This window comes from Vipera berus, assembly GCF_964194415.1.
Source record: "Vipera berus genome assembly, chromosome: 5".
Taxonomy (NCBI): Eukaryota; Metazoa; Chordata; class Lepidosauria; order Squamata; family Viperidae; genus Vipera; species Vipera berus.
In genome coordinates, this window is record NC_138207.1 from 45757663 (window position 1) to 45772771 (window position 15109).

General features: G+C 37.7%; 1 protein-coding gene across 1 annotated transcript in view; it reads left to right on the forward strand.

Annotated features, from left to right (window-relative positions):
• The window catches only part of HPSE2 (heparanase 2 (inactive)), a gene marked incomplete at both ends in the record, with an annotated part of 163477 nt that overhangs the window by 144195 nt on the left and 4173 nt on the right, over nt 1-15109 (forward strand). Inside the window, 4 exons of the mRNA XM_081330114.1 lie at nt 3104-3197; nt 6790-6896; nt 11196-11310; nt 14960-15105. Of these exons, the coding sequence (XP_081186240.1) occupies nt 3104-3197; nt 6790-6896; nt 11196-11310; nt 14960-15105 (462 nt within the window). The remainder of the gene's footprint in view (nt 1-3103; nt 3198-6789; nt 6897-11195; nt 11311-14959; nt 15106-15109) is intronic.

Sequence of the window (15109 nt, forward strand, 5' to 3'; positions counted from 1 at the left end):
GCAATACAGAACAATAGGCTTAATTGCTAAAGTCTTCAGAGAAGATAAACAGAATAGATTCGGAAGGGGCTGATCAAGAAATCAGGCATAAATTTCCTTACCTCTCCTGGGTTGCTAGACAATATGTCTGTGGAGCAGCTACTGTAATTAGGTCTATCTACATCCTGGATGACATCCTCCCACTCCCCACTCTGGTTTGTTCCTTATTAGGTTCTCCACCCATTACTATCTGACAATTAGATATTGGCGTGCCTGATAATATGTTCCAGAGCTCTCATTTGTCAATGCTGCATATCTCCTTGTAGTTTAAGAGAATAGATCTGGTTGACAAACCAATGCTAGATTTATGCATAGTTATATTTAGAATGTGCTGCTGTGAGACAGCTAACATAGTTATTAAAAGCTGGATCTATTATGAACTATAAGTGCCCACTCAAATTTTACTTGAAACCAAGTTTATTGAGGTCAAGGTTTTTTTAATTAACTTGCTGCATTAATTTAACCTATGTGTCTCTTGCTCTTTCTGCTAAGCATTGCTAGATTGCAATGTAATGTGAGTGTTTTGAGAAGATAGGAAAATCCCTCTATTAGTAGTGTTGTAATTCTATGACTTTTATAAACCAAGGAATAAAATATAATTAAAATATTTCAATAAAAAAGAACTAAAAGAATTAAAATAACAACTTTGAAGCATTCAGACATTGGCTTACATTCTTGAAATCACAGCTATTGTATTTATTTGACAGGATCTTTTCCAAGCTGACTAAATTTGACTAAGCCTGAACCTAACCCATTAATAATAAAATAAGTATTTCCCTGCCTTTCTTGCATTTATGGCTAGCATTAATGAAGATAAATTTGTACTATATTTAAAATAATAGAAAATCTTCCATGCCGATTGTTCTCAGAAAGACTTCTTGTTTTTCTTCCATGTTAATTAAAGCGAAAATTTGGTAAGGATAACAGCCCCCTGGGAGTTATGCCAAAGTTTAAATATCTTTATTTACAATTTCCTAATTTGAAGCCTCATAAGAACTATATTCATTGATTATACCGTAGATCTAATTTCTACCCTATTTATCCCATCAGTTTCCATATTGCTACCAGGTTAAGTATGTACATAGTATTTATTTAATTCAGCTTGTATACTGCTCCAGTTATTTCAGAGTCTAAATAGTGTGTATACTGTTACATAAACAAAGATAAAAAATATACACAACAACATCACATAACAGTTCCCCATAAAGGAACAAGGCAAGAGCTATATAAATAAAAGCCCAAACTAGAAGAGTAAACAAGATGTATAAGATATCTATTCCCAAACCCTGTTGGAAAAAACAGTCGTTAATAGCCTGGAGGGAGCTCTTTCTATCTGATATTATCAGGCAGACCAATTGGAAGAAGGCAATAATGAGGACAACCAGGTCCTGAGTCATGAAGGGCTTTAAAGTGACAACCAGGATTTTAATTGTACCTACTAGCAAAGTGGTAACCACTGCAGCTCAGAAAACATGGACAAATTGAGATGCATCCATAACTATTCAAGCTGCTGCATTCTGGACCAGCTTTGATTTTTGAGTGCTCTTCAAGAGTAGCCCCATACTGAATATATTGCAATACTCCAACCAAAAGTGACCAAGCCATGAATAACTACGACCAGGCTGTCTCATTCCAAGAAAGGTACTATATGGAGTTGCGCAAAGGCCCTTCTTACCACAGCTTCACTTTCCTCTTTAAGCAGGAACTGAGAATCAAGAGAAGCCCTGGATTATGAACCAATGTGGAATGGAGTAAACCTATGCAAAACTATTTACTGAATTTCCATAGAACATTTTGGGTGGTTTCCTTATACATAGCCATTTCATTTTTCTAGGATTGATTTTTTAAGCTTGTGTGTCCCCATCCAGATACCCATCCAGATATTGTATTCCTTTATATCTGAATATACTACATATAACTTCATCATTTTAATTTATTAATATTGCATTTTTACTGTTGACTCCTTCATATTAGATACAGACAATCCATCAATATATTCCACTGCAGGTAGGCACTTTCTAGCTTACACAGGTCTCTGAGATCCAGCTTTATAACAGGATAACTCTCTTTTTACCTGTCTTATATGTACCATCCAATAAATTATTTATTGATAATGAACAAAGGTAAGATGAAAGGAAAGGAAATAGAAGTTCTAATCAATTGGTAACTTTTAGGAAGATGATTCCAAAGTACATAACAGAACCAATATGCTCCCAAAGTTATTTCAGCTATGATCCTCAGCTGACATTGTTATTTTACTTGAGATTGTTGCTTCTGTAGTGAATCTAGCTTAAAAATCATGTATGTGATTTTTTTTGTATTCACAATACAGTGCATATCATTACCTGAGAAGATCATAGTGGCTAATTAGTAGAAACTAATTAGTAGGAACTAATTATGATGGCAGTTAACACACCAATACAGGACTTCTAAACCTTTGGTTAGATCATCTTAATTGCTTGCAGTGACCAAACCTAGGACATCTAAGACAAATAGAACATGAAGGAAATAGCTGTCTCCTCTTATTCTCCAACAAATGAATTGCTTCTGGTGTTTAGAACTCTTTTATACTTGGCGTATCAATTTATTTACAAATCTGAGTAAATTTATCTGTTTGGAAAGTTGACTGAGGTGACTTCCATATTTTGTGATTAATTATTAATATTATTCATTATTGTTTATACTTATCATAGTTCTAGACATTATGTAGAAATGTGTTCCTGGCTTGAGGTCTCTTTCTTCATTAAACTGAATAAAGTTATCTAGGACTTACAAATTACTGCAGATGAAAGTAAAGAGAAGGAAAAATTAGAGTGATTTAAGAAGACTGCTGAAAAATATCACCATGGAGAAACTTCTAGAATGGGGTTTGGGATACAAGGAAAAGCATGTGGCAAAGGCACAGAAGTAAGAAGCAAAGGTCACCAACAGCAGCTGACCTTGTGCAGAACAGAGAGAATATTTGGGGGAAATGTAAATGTGGACAGCAGCGGTCCTTGGTCAAGGTGAGGGAGAGCACATAGTTGCAGCCCCTCTGACTGTTGCCTTCTCATTTTCATTCCAGTTACTACCTTGATGGCCGAGTGGCCAAGGTGACGGACTTCCTGAAAACACGCCTGTTAGACACACTCTCTGACCAGATCAGGAAAATCCAGAAAGTGAGTGAGTGTTACAAACGTGGGGAGCTTCAAATACTTCAGGGTGCTGAGTCTGGATTTGACAAGTGCTCAGTACCAGACGGGTTTATTTATTTATTTTATTTTATTTTTTTAATTAAATTTATATACCGCCCTTTCCCGAAGGACTCAGGGCGGTTTACAGGGCATTTAAAACAACCAGTACAAAAGTTAAAAACAAATTAAAAAAAGATTAAATCATCCCTAAAGTTAAAAACCCCAGTTAAAAATTCTCAGCCTGGGCCGGAGAGCTCAAAGAGTCTTCAGGTCCCGGTGAAATGTGCGAAGGTCGGGGGCAGTCCTAAGCTCCACAGGCAGCTGGTTCCAGAGGGCAGGCGCACCCACAGAGAAGGCCCTTCCCCTGGGTGTTATCCGCCGACAGTCTTTTATCGGCGGCACCCTGAGAAGACCCTCCCTGTGGGAGCGCACTGGACGAAGGGAGCTTGATGCCGGCAGCAGGTGTTCCCTCAGATATCCCGGACCCAAGCTATTCAGGGCTTTATAGGTCATCACCAGCACCTTGAATCTCACCCGGAGGGCAACCGGAAGCCAATGCAGCTCACGGAGTAGAGGTGTTACATGGGAGTATCGGGAAACCCCCATCACAACTCGCGCGGCCACATTCTGCACCAGCTGAAGCCTCCGAGTGGTCCTCAAGGGCAGCCCCATGTAGAGAGCGTTGCAGTAGTCTAAACGGGAGGTCACGAGCACATGAGTGACTGTGCATAGGGCATCCCGGTCCAGATAGGGTCGCAACTGGCGCACCAGGCGAACCTGGGCAAAAGCCCCCCTGGTCTTAGCAAAGGTTTCTACTTTGCTACTTCAAGACCCCGTAACTTCCAGCAAACTCAAGTCCACTGTAATTTCCAGCAAACTTGACAAATAAGATAGACAAAATAACTATAAGAATATTTGGAAGAGATTGTGTGGACAGCTGAAATGTCCTAAACTCTGTCTTTATAGAGATATTGGGAAAGCTGTTATTGACTGAAATAATTGAATTTCCGAACCCTTGTAAGAATACAGAACTCATTGTGCAGGACAGGAAATGGGGGAGGAGATGCTAGTTTTGGAGAACAAGGGTGATGAATCTTTCCTTGGGCTAATGTATATCAAGGGAAAAGATACCTATGAACTCACTATGCCTAGCTCTATTTCCTGTAAGGTAATTGACTAGAATGCTTGGTCCATTTTTACAGAATGTTTTGACTTATCAAGAAAACAATAAAAACAGCTTTATTATGGATCATTTTTCTCCTAATTGAAATAGAATTTTTAGCTGCAGTGCCAGACATATCCTAACAGAAGATTTGCTTCATTAAAGAACCCAAAGATACCAGCTTACAGATGCCCTACCTCCTTTAAGTAAGTCTAGTGAATGACAAGACCTGCAGACACTTGTCAGATTTTTATCCAGAGGTAGCAGATAGTAAACTGACATCATCGGACCTTGTGTTCACTTACATGCATTTGTTGCTTGGCACCATCATGTTCTTGACAGGTCTGTGTTGTAAGGTTTGTCTCATGTTAAACGGGCATTCTCACAATGGGATCTCTAGTGCCATGTACATACTTCTATTTCACCACTGAAGTTTCATAGGAAAGAGTTAAGGCCAGTATGAGTTTCTGACAAGGTTCTGGAGCTTGGGGGCTTGGTAACATATGCCCCCAAACATTGATTACTCTCATTGAACGCACCAATATAGTTAAATTAAGAAATAGCTTTGTAGTTGTTACTAATGCCTGTTTTTTATTGATAACTAGCTTAGAGGCCAAAAGCCTGCTCTGATTTGTAAAGAAGCTAGGGTTATATATTAATGTAGATTAGATGTTTGAACACAATTAATCAGACATCCAATCTACATATTAATCTAACAAGCGTCTTGTTTCTTATTAGGCTATATACCCTTACATATATACACAGTAAGGACCTGGTTTTGCTCCCAGTGCATAAACTGTATTATATATGAAAAGACGTGTTTACTGAAACAACATATGTATTTATAAATGTACATAGTAAATTACAAGTAGTCCTCGACTTTCATTTAGTGACTGTTCAAAGTTACAGTGCCACTGAAAAAAGTGACTTATGACCATTTTACACACTTATGACCATTGCAACATCTCCATGGTCACATGATCAAAATTCAAACACTTGGTAACTGACTCATATTTATGACAGTTGTAGTGTCCTGGGGTCATGTGATCACCTTTTGTGACCTTCTGATAAGCAAAGTCAATGAGAAAGGTAGATTCACTTAACAACTGTATTACAGCAACTGTAGTGATTCACTTAACTATACCGTGGCAAGAATGGTCGTAAAATGGGGCAAAATTCACTTAACAAATGTCTTGCTTAACATAAATTTTGGGCTTAATTATGGTTGTAAGTTGAGGACTACCTGTATATAAAACTATTCAAAACTAGGCAGTGCTAAGCCGTAGTCAAACTACAAAGTGTACATATGTGTGTGTGTGGGGGGAGAGAATTACCATTGTGGAAATTTTAAAAATAACTTCTTAAAACCCGAGAATGTCAATTTGTACTCATTTTAAAAACTGAGAATGAGGTATTATACCAAATAAGTGGGAATAAGAAAAGCTTAATGGTGTTGCCATATGGTATTGCAGCCTACTGTGATATATGTCTTGGAAAGCAAAATTATAAGTAAAAAAAAATTATTTCCTTACATAAGGGTCTGATCTGGATAATGGAAATATCTTACGTTGTGTGAGTAATTTTTGTTTTCATAAAGAAATGAGGCTTTGAAGGCACGGACAATTTCATTTTGCAAGAGTGAAGTATTTTATTGATTAGCCTGCTGTCTGCTACTTCATGTGAGACACCACAAACAAACTGAAAGGAATCATTCAAGGATGGTGCGCTTACAACAAAACTAAGAGAACCCTCACAAACAAATAGGAAGTCAGCAAAGAGTTTTATGTTCCAGGAAAGCAAGATCGATGCCCGTAAAAGAAGTAGAAGAAAGTTCTGTTCAGATTAACGTATTTTCCATCCACTTCTTACTTTTGTTTTCCTCATTATTTCAGCCCTGCTAGTCACTGAAAAAAAGGGACGCGGTGGCTCAGTGGGTTAGGACGCTGAGCTTGTCGATCAGAAGGTCGGCAGTTTGGCGGATCGAATCCTGAGTGCCGCACAACAGAGTGAGCGCCTGTTACTCGTCCCAGCTTCTGCCAACCTAGCAGTTCGAAAGCACGTAAAAATGCAAGTAGAAAAATAGGGACCACTACGGTGGGAAGGTAACAGCGCTCTGTGCGCCTTTGGCATCTAGTCATGCCGGCCACATGACCACGAAGACGTCCTCGGACAAGCGCTGACTCTTCAGCTTTGAAACGGAGATGAGCACCGGCCCCTAGAGTCGGAAACGACTAGCACGCATGTGCGGGGGAACCTTTACCTTTACCTAGTCACTGAAAAATCAGTATTATTTATGCTAGCCTGTGATAACACATGTTTTAAAGTTACCAGCTATAGACAATTGTTGAATAGCAGGGCTATTCTTATGATGTTCTTACCGCCACCTTTGCTTTCCCCTTCTTTTTTTGGCAACAGGTGGTCAATGCACACATGCCTGGAAAAAGGATTTGGTTAGAGGGTATCGGGGCTGCTTCTGAAGGAGGCATCACTAATCTCTCAGATTCCTATGCTGCCAGCTTCCTGTAAGTTAATCTAAGGATGGAAGTAGTGATATGTTTATGAGAAAACCAGTAAGTGCACAAAATGATTAATTGGCTTCTTTATTTTCTATAAGACACACTAATCTCAACTCTAAAATCAAGGATACTGTACATCATTGGATTAATATTAGACTTTATTTATCCATTTTTCTTTTTCAATGGGAGAAGACATGTAAAGGTAAATAACATATAAATAAAAGTGGAGAAGCTACTGCTATAAGGTAGGAATAGCTAGGTATCCTTAAAGTAGTAGCTTCACTTCTATTTATATATAAGCTGGACGTATTGTAAGCTGATTAGAAATGGAACTTTTAATTAGCTGTAATGCTTTGTCATACCACTGTCCAACTAACAGACCTAGGGCCACAGGAGAATTTTTACAAGAATTATGTGCCTCAATCTGTTGTGATGGCTGTTCAAGAGAAGGGAAGGGAGAGACAAAGGGAAGGGAAGCGAAAGTAAAAAATTGTATTAGCAAAAGACTTTTTGGTTCTGTCCTCACCTATTGTTTGTTAAGCTTTACTTGTTATTGACAAATTTCTTAGAGATTAAAAGATTTTATTTATTTTCTGCCTTTATTGTTTTTACAAATAACTCAAGGCAATGAACATATCCACCACATCTTCCTCTTCCTATTTTCCCCACAACAACAATACTATGAGGTGAGTTGGGCTGAGGGAGAATAACTGGCCTTAAATCACCCAACAGGCTTTCATGGTTAAGGTGGGACTTGAACTTAAAATCTCCCACTTTCTAGCCTGGTGCCTTAACCACTAGACCAAACTGGCTCTAAAAGATTTTGAAAGATCGAAAGATTTGTCCATCAACGTAATTCCTTTTTGTTTCAACTTTATTTTCTTACTTCTTATATGGAAATAAGAATGAAGAAATATCATGACACTTTGCTTAAAAAAAGGATATGACTCCACAGGTAACAGTAGATAATAAGTAGCATCTGTTGAATTTTCAGATGACAGAAAGGTGACTGATTAAGATAACTTAAAGAATGGAAAAGAATAGTATGCCTCCCAGAACTCTTTAACACATTATTATAGAAGATTTACTTATACCCATCTTTCTTTTTCAGCAGCTTGTGCACAGTGCTAATTAGTTCAAGTTCCCCTTTCCCCTCCCTTTATCTTCCATTTGTCTTTGCTTTAAGTTAATGATTTTTACTTCATTTTTATGTTATGAAAATATAAAGATTTCATATTTTACCACAACTCCCTTGGAAGCTCTGTTTGATCATTTTGTAGTAGGTGTCATTAAAATCCATTTTTAAAATTAGTATTTTTCCTCTTGCTTTGTCAGAAAGTGATGTCATAGGTTATAGGTCATCCAGGTGGTGGTGGAAAGAACAATCCTGGCAACTTTTCAACTCATTTATAAAAATAAAACAAGGAAATCACATGGGAAAGTTCAAGTTATTAAGTTCATAGAAGGTGCTCCATGGAGATCCACATGGTCAAACTAGGTTAATCAACAGAAATTAGTATAGGGGTTCACTTTCTTAAAAAAAGAGTTTGTTTATATTACACTGACAGCAGGAGATCAACATGTTTTGTCTGACTTAGCATTCCAAGCTAAAAACTGTGCTAGGCAACTTCCCTTCCACGGTTCTTCCTCTTCCCACTGGAGATAAAAATCTCTGCCCAAAAGAAAATGAGATAGCCTCAAGCTTTTCCTGGAAAAAAAAAGCAGATGGAAATAAAGTAAGCTTAATGGTTGAAGACTGCTGATAAGATTCCTTAAACATTTACTATTTGATTACAAATTGTGTTTTAGATTATTCCATGAGAATTTATATATTTGCACAAATGTGAAAACAAATCACTACACATTTATTTATTTCAAGTACATATTTAACTTTTATTGTGGTTTTAGAGAATGTGATAGGCTATGGTATTAAAGTTGAAGGAAAGTACTAAACTTGCAAAGGAGTATTAGAGAGGAGATGAAGAGTTGAAAAATGAGAAAAGGATTTTAACTCTGGAAGAATTCAAGGATATTTAACAGCAGTGTTCTCAGAACTTTCTCTTAAGATTATCAGTTACTGCAACTAGTCTTCAACCTACGACCACAATTAGGACCAGAACTACCATCACTAAGCAAAGTGGTCATTAAAAGAGTTACACCTGATTTTAGAACATTTTTGCCACAGATTTTTAGTAAATCCACTTTCCCCATTGATTTTGCTTGTCAGAAGTACCCTGGGATAGCAATCAATGATCACATGACCTCAGGATGTTGCAACCCTCATAAATATATGCTATTTGCCAAGCACCTGAATTTTAAACACCTGATCACAGGAACACTGTGATGGTTGTAAATGTAAGGACTCATTTTAAGTCACTTTTTAATACCACAGTAACTTTGAACTGTTGTTAATAAATAGTCATAAGTCAAGGGCTACCTGTATAAGCATCAGGCTGTTTTAGATATGGATTTAAAATTGACAGAATAGAAGAGTGATATTGACAAAGAAGTTATACAGGACTTAAAAGTGAAACCAGCTGATATTTTAATTTCTAAAATGGACACACAAATAATAAATCAGAAGAGTTAGTTGGATGTATAGATTTCAACTATAGAAGAATGATTTGGACAACTTTCTTATTTTGGACATTAAGAGAGCTGTGTTATACTTATGAAGCTATTCCTAAGAAAAGATAAAAAGAAAGTAGAAAAGAAATCATTGTTCCAATAGATGGTATTGTTCAAGGATCCAGAGAGTATTAACCCCGTCAGATCAAATCAGATAGGAAGAGATTATAGGGGAAGGTGTCCTTCAGTAACTAGGTCTGTGCCATACAGAGCTTCATAAGTAATAAGCAGAATCACAGAAACAAACTGGCAATCAGTTTGGTTCATGAAGCACAGCTGTTACATAGGCACGCCAAGGCCTGCCCATCATTGCCCAAAGCGCTGTGTTCTGGATCAGTTTGAAGCTTCTGCGTAGTCTTCAAGGACATGCTGTAGTAGTCAAGCTGTGAAGTGATCAGGGTATAAATGACTGTTTGAAGGACCTCCCAATTTTGGAGAGGGCACACAATTGGTGTAGCAGATGAAGCTGTACAGAGAGGCCTTGCTAGCCATAGCTGCTACCTGCTCATTGAGCAGATATTAAAATTGTTCATAACTTCAAATCCTCATCGATGCACTGTTGTGGTGGGGGACTCATCTCACCACACTTATCAGGACTGCACATTCCTCCTGAATATCTCATTATAATTAAGGGAGAATCATCTCTCTCTCTTTCTTGTCTAATGGTGCTTTATATCTCAACAATAGAAATTCAATTTCCCCCAATATTTCACTTACTTCTTATAATTATTCCATGGAAAATTTATGCAAGTTCTCCTGGGATATTTTCATATAAATCTCCAACTTTTCCCTGAAGAATCTTGGTAATATCATATCCACCTTCACGCAGGAGAGCTGCCAAGACACACTTTCAATCAACCGGCTGTCTAAGTTCAAAAGGATTTAAGTTTTATTCATAATAGACAATAATAGATTGACTTGGGCAGGGGGAGAGGGAAAGCAGACCTGCTAGCACATCATCATCATCATCATCATCATCATCATTATTATTATTATTATTATTATTATTATTATTATTATTATTATTATTATTATTATTATTATTATTATTTTGTTTGTGTGTGTGTATGTGTGTACACGAGAGTAAATTTGTTGTTTTGGTTTATTCAAAATCACACATGCTAATATACAAAGTTATCTAATGTACAGAGACAATATAGGGCATTTTGTCCATTGTCCTTGTTGGAGGACAACAAAAATCTGTAGAAATATCTTTGACTTTTAGTGCTGAGGTTTTTCCCCCCCATCATAATTAGCTGAAAACATACAGCATTGTGCATACTGCACAATAGCAGTATACATTATCTGACAATGCTGGGTTTCAGGTCCAAAAAGCTCCCATAATTTACCTCTGAAATATGTCTTTTTTGGAAAAGATCTTGAGTACCTCTTAATTTGAAGTTAACTCTATTTCTCAGTGAAGTAGCAGATTAAGCGTATCTTACTTGGATGGCAAACGAAGAGAATGCACCAGGGACATCTTCTCCCAAACTAGTGGCCAAATGTTTTGGGATGTAATTCCAGTCATCACAAGTCACTGACCACTATGGTGAACTGTGAGGTACCCATTAGACAAGACAGCTCTGATATATACGGAACTAAGGCACAACTTAGATTGGGGAAATTTGCCCTGCTATTCTTGGTTAAAAGCTAATTGATTGTCTTCTAAATTGCTAGGTGGCTAAACTCTCTTGGGATGCTAGCGAGCCAAGGCATTGATGTGGTAATGAGACATTCATTCTTTGATCATGGGCACCACCATCTTGTGGACCAGAACTTCAACCCATTGCCGGTAGGTGGATGATACAGTGTTCTGTATCTTCTGAACTTGCACTAACATCCCTCTGTTCTTGCTGGTCCTCTGTCCTACATATTATATACACCTCTAAATGTGTAATGTAACACATGGTCTTTCTCATATTTTACATTCTTGTATATATATACAAACTGTTTCTCCATAATTACCTATTTTGTAGGAGTTACTTCAAAGCAGCATTTTTAATCTACTAACAGAGGTACATTGCATGGTAACCTTATTCACATGCTGTATCTTCATCAACTTCTTTTTGTTATTTCCAGCCAGAATTCTCTCTTCTTTTCACTCTTAGTTAGGTATATACTTCAACAGTAATTCCATTCATTTCTCACCTCAGTTTTCTGCTTGTTCCTTTCTTGTTTGCTCTATATTATCTCTGCTGAATCAGTCTGAGTTTCTCTCTTTTCATGTTGCCAGTCAGTAAATCAGAGGATTTGTGCATGACTTTTGTACTCTTGACCTGCTCCTCAAATTCTTGGCTTTCACAGACAGACAGACACTCATACACAGATATACTGTGTGTATATATATTTTTAAAAAGATTTTGCACACACAGCTGAAAATCTACTGCTCTTTGTGGCCTGTTTGAACTCGGCTTGAAAATACATTTTTCCAGATTTGTTGCTTTCAGTACTAATAGGAGACATTAGTTAATGTCAAGTACAACATGTTGAAAGCAGATGGGGCAGGGTTACCTCTGGAGCTATAACTTTGTCCACTGTGAGTGCCTCAATGGGACCCTTGTGGGTTGCAGAAGACCAAGAGAATCAGGGCATTTCTTATGGGAGGGGCATTTAAACCAATACAGGGAGGAAGGAGGGGCAAAAGGGGAGTTATAGCTCCTGAAAACATACCATAAAAACAACCAAACCCAAGGCAGCTAGGTCCTTAGGGAAAGAGCAAAGTGGTAGGAAAATGGAGCTGAACAAAGTTTAAATTTGTAGGAATGAAGGTGAAAGAAGTTCACAATTTCACACAGCAGGGTAGTTCCTTGCAGTTTAATGCAAACCCTCTTATTTGCAGTTCTTCAAAAGGACAGAAGTATTCACTGTTGAAAGTGCACAGGGTTTTAATAAGAAAAACATATGTTAATCTTAAAATAGGTTTTCTTTTCTTCAATTTCAGTCTAGTAAATTTTACACCTTGTAAGTGAAACTTAGCAGCATCAAAAAGCTCTGAATCTCCATGGCCAGAAATGTACAGGCCTGGTAACATCTGAGACACACTGTTTGCAAGACCCTGGAGTGCAGCATGCAGATTTGGGAAGCAGAAGAGCAGCCACAAAAGCCAAATTATCCTATAATGAAGAGGAAATTTTGTGCAATTAGATTTTAGGAGAGCATCAGTTGCTGAAATTTTCTCCTAGCTAAAAATTTGTTGATTCAGGCTTCTTATGCCTCACATCTCGATAAAAATGTTTACAAGATATCACTTAAATAACTTACATAATTCTATAGTAGGAAAAGACAAGGACATGCGTGGTCTGTAGTTGTTATGAAACAGAAAGTTTGGAAAAATGATACTTCTTGAATGTTTCTTTTTTCATAAAGTTAAGGTTCAGGTTTTTTTTTTTAAAAAAACCACTGCTTTATAAATAGACTGATAAAAAGAGGAAAGGGGAGAGGGAGTAGGGATGGATGAAAATATGGTACAGATAATTATCAGGCTACTGAGAGACAGAGGCAGAAGACAGGCAGAGACACAAGAAATGGATCTGCTGTTAACTGAGCATCAATATGTAAATACTTTTCTTCAAAGCATTTATACCAAAAAGGCAGTTTGGGGGGCCTCAGAAAAATCAAAATCCTATGCAGAGCTTCCTCTAGGATTTCAAACATTCTAAATTAAGCATACAGCGCTAAGAAAAAAGCTCATATTATGCACGCATCTTCTTTTGAGTAAAACTCACTCAGTGCTAATATCTTTCTTCCTATCCAAAACAGGTGATTTTTTGGGTGGAGGCAAAAATGGCATCGCTCAGCTGCAGCAGACTCTGAAGCTGGGCTGGGATGTGGTGCCCGTTCTTTTCCCGTGGGAGCTATCAGGGAGATGAAAGTGGCTGTTTGGGGCTGTGCATGACTGCTGGGATGTGAAATTGAATCCTCCCACTAACTCATTGACAAAGACTTGCTATCTTTCCTTTGTGCAAACCCTCCAATGCTGAGAGAAGCCGTGACATCAATCAATGCCTTGGCCTGGCTACCCATCAGCTGGCGACAAGCTTTGGCTGGGTGCCTTGCAAGAGCTCAATTGCTCTCCTTTCCATGCCATGGCAGATCTAGCCCTAACTCCAGAGATTCTCTGCTGAAGGAAGGACAATTGAGCTGTTGTGGCACCCATGAAAACAGTTCTGACGTCTAGGCTAATTCAGTTTGCCAAAGTGAATGTCTTCCAACTGTCTGTTTTGGAATATCATTCATATATGTATATATGAGTATTCAATTCACCATGTACTGCCATTGACTTTATTAGATGATAATTTACCTTACTATTACTTGAAATAATTCTCAGTTGGAGCAAATTAAAGATTTATCCAAAATCCTATTGCTTATCACAGGCCAACTGAGATTACAGACATTAAAACAACATGTAAGGAAACTTCCATATGATAATAGTGTATCTTGAGATGCTTCCAAATTTTTCAGACTCAGTAGCTGCTGTAGAGGATATTCTGAATGTGAGACTTCACAAAAAAATAGCTAAGAAAGAATTTCTTATCCCCAGATTTTTATAAACTTTTCTCTAAGACTATGACAGCTCTAAGTTGTACTGTAAAATATTGTGGTAAAGGAGCACCAAATTGTGTTTACACCTTAGCTAAGAATAAATACTCTGTCTGCTTTGCACATGAGTCCTAAGGGTATATTGTTCTCATATTTGTGGTAAATGGCACCCTTATTGTTGTGCTGCATCTCATTTGACAAACGCATGTGCATTTGTCACTGGAAGGAACAGAACATGAAGTGACGAGAACAGAACCACAAGTGGCATTTTATGTTCTGGTTTTTACAACAATAACTCTCAGAGAATTGGGAGTGGAAGGTCTATTATACTGCAATTATTTGTCAGGTTACAAGCAGCATTTCTTCACCATGTGGTTAGGGCACAATTTTAGAGCTCAGATCTGGTTGCAAAGGTCTACAGGGCCCCTGGGAATGTATCCTGTAAGTCTCTGCTTGGAGACAGCCGTGTCTACTTAGTAGGATTGTATAAAAGGTCATCTAATTTACTTTTTTCCCCCAATACCTCCTTTTCTAAACACACCTATATAAGAAACCCCCGAGGTCATGTCAGAAACGTTCAATGCAAAAGGATACTTAAATTCTATAGCAGTATGTTCAGTATTGGATAGAGCTCAAATGTTTCGGACAGTTATTCTGAAAGGAAGAATTTGTACAAGTACTGTTTTTCAACAGAAGAAAAACACACATTTCACCTTCTCCCATATGTGTAGCTATTAAAAGCAGAAAAATTCTGTATTATATTTTCTGAACATAGAGAAGCATAATTCTTTATGCTTAGTGTTACTCTTGGATTGTAGCAAACTAGAATATGCTTCATAATCCTTTATACCGCCTCTCCATAAACTCTGTCCTAGGAATAATCAATCTGGCTTTTTTGACAGGACTATTGGCTCTCACTGCTATACAAGCAACTTGTTGGACCCAGAGTACTTGCTGTTCATGTAGCTGGACTGCAGAGAAAACCTCGCCCTGGCAGGGTGATTCGTGATAAGTTACGCATCTATGCTCACTGCACCAGTTACTACAAGTGA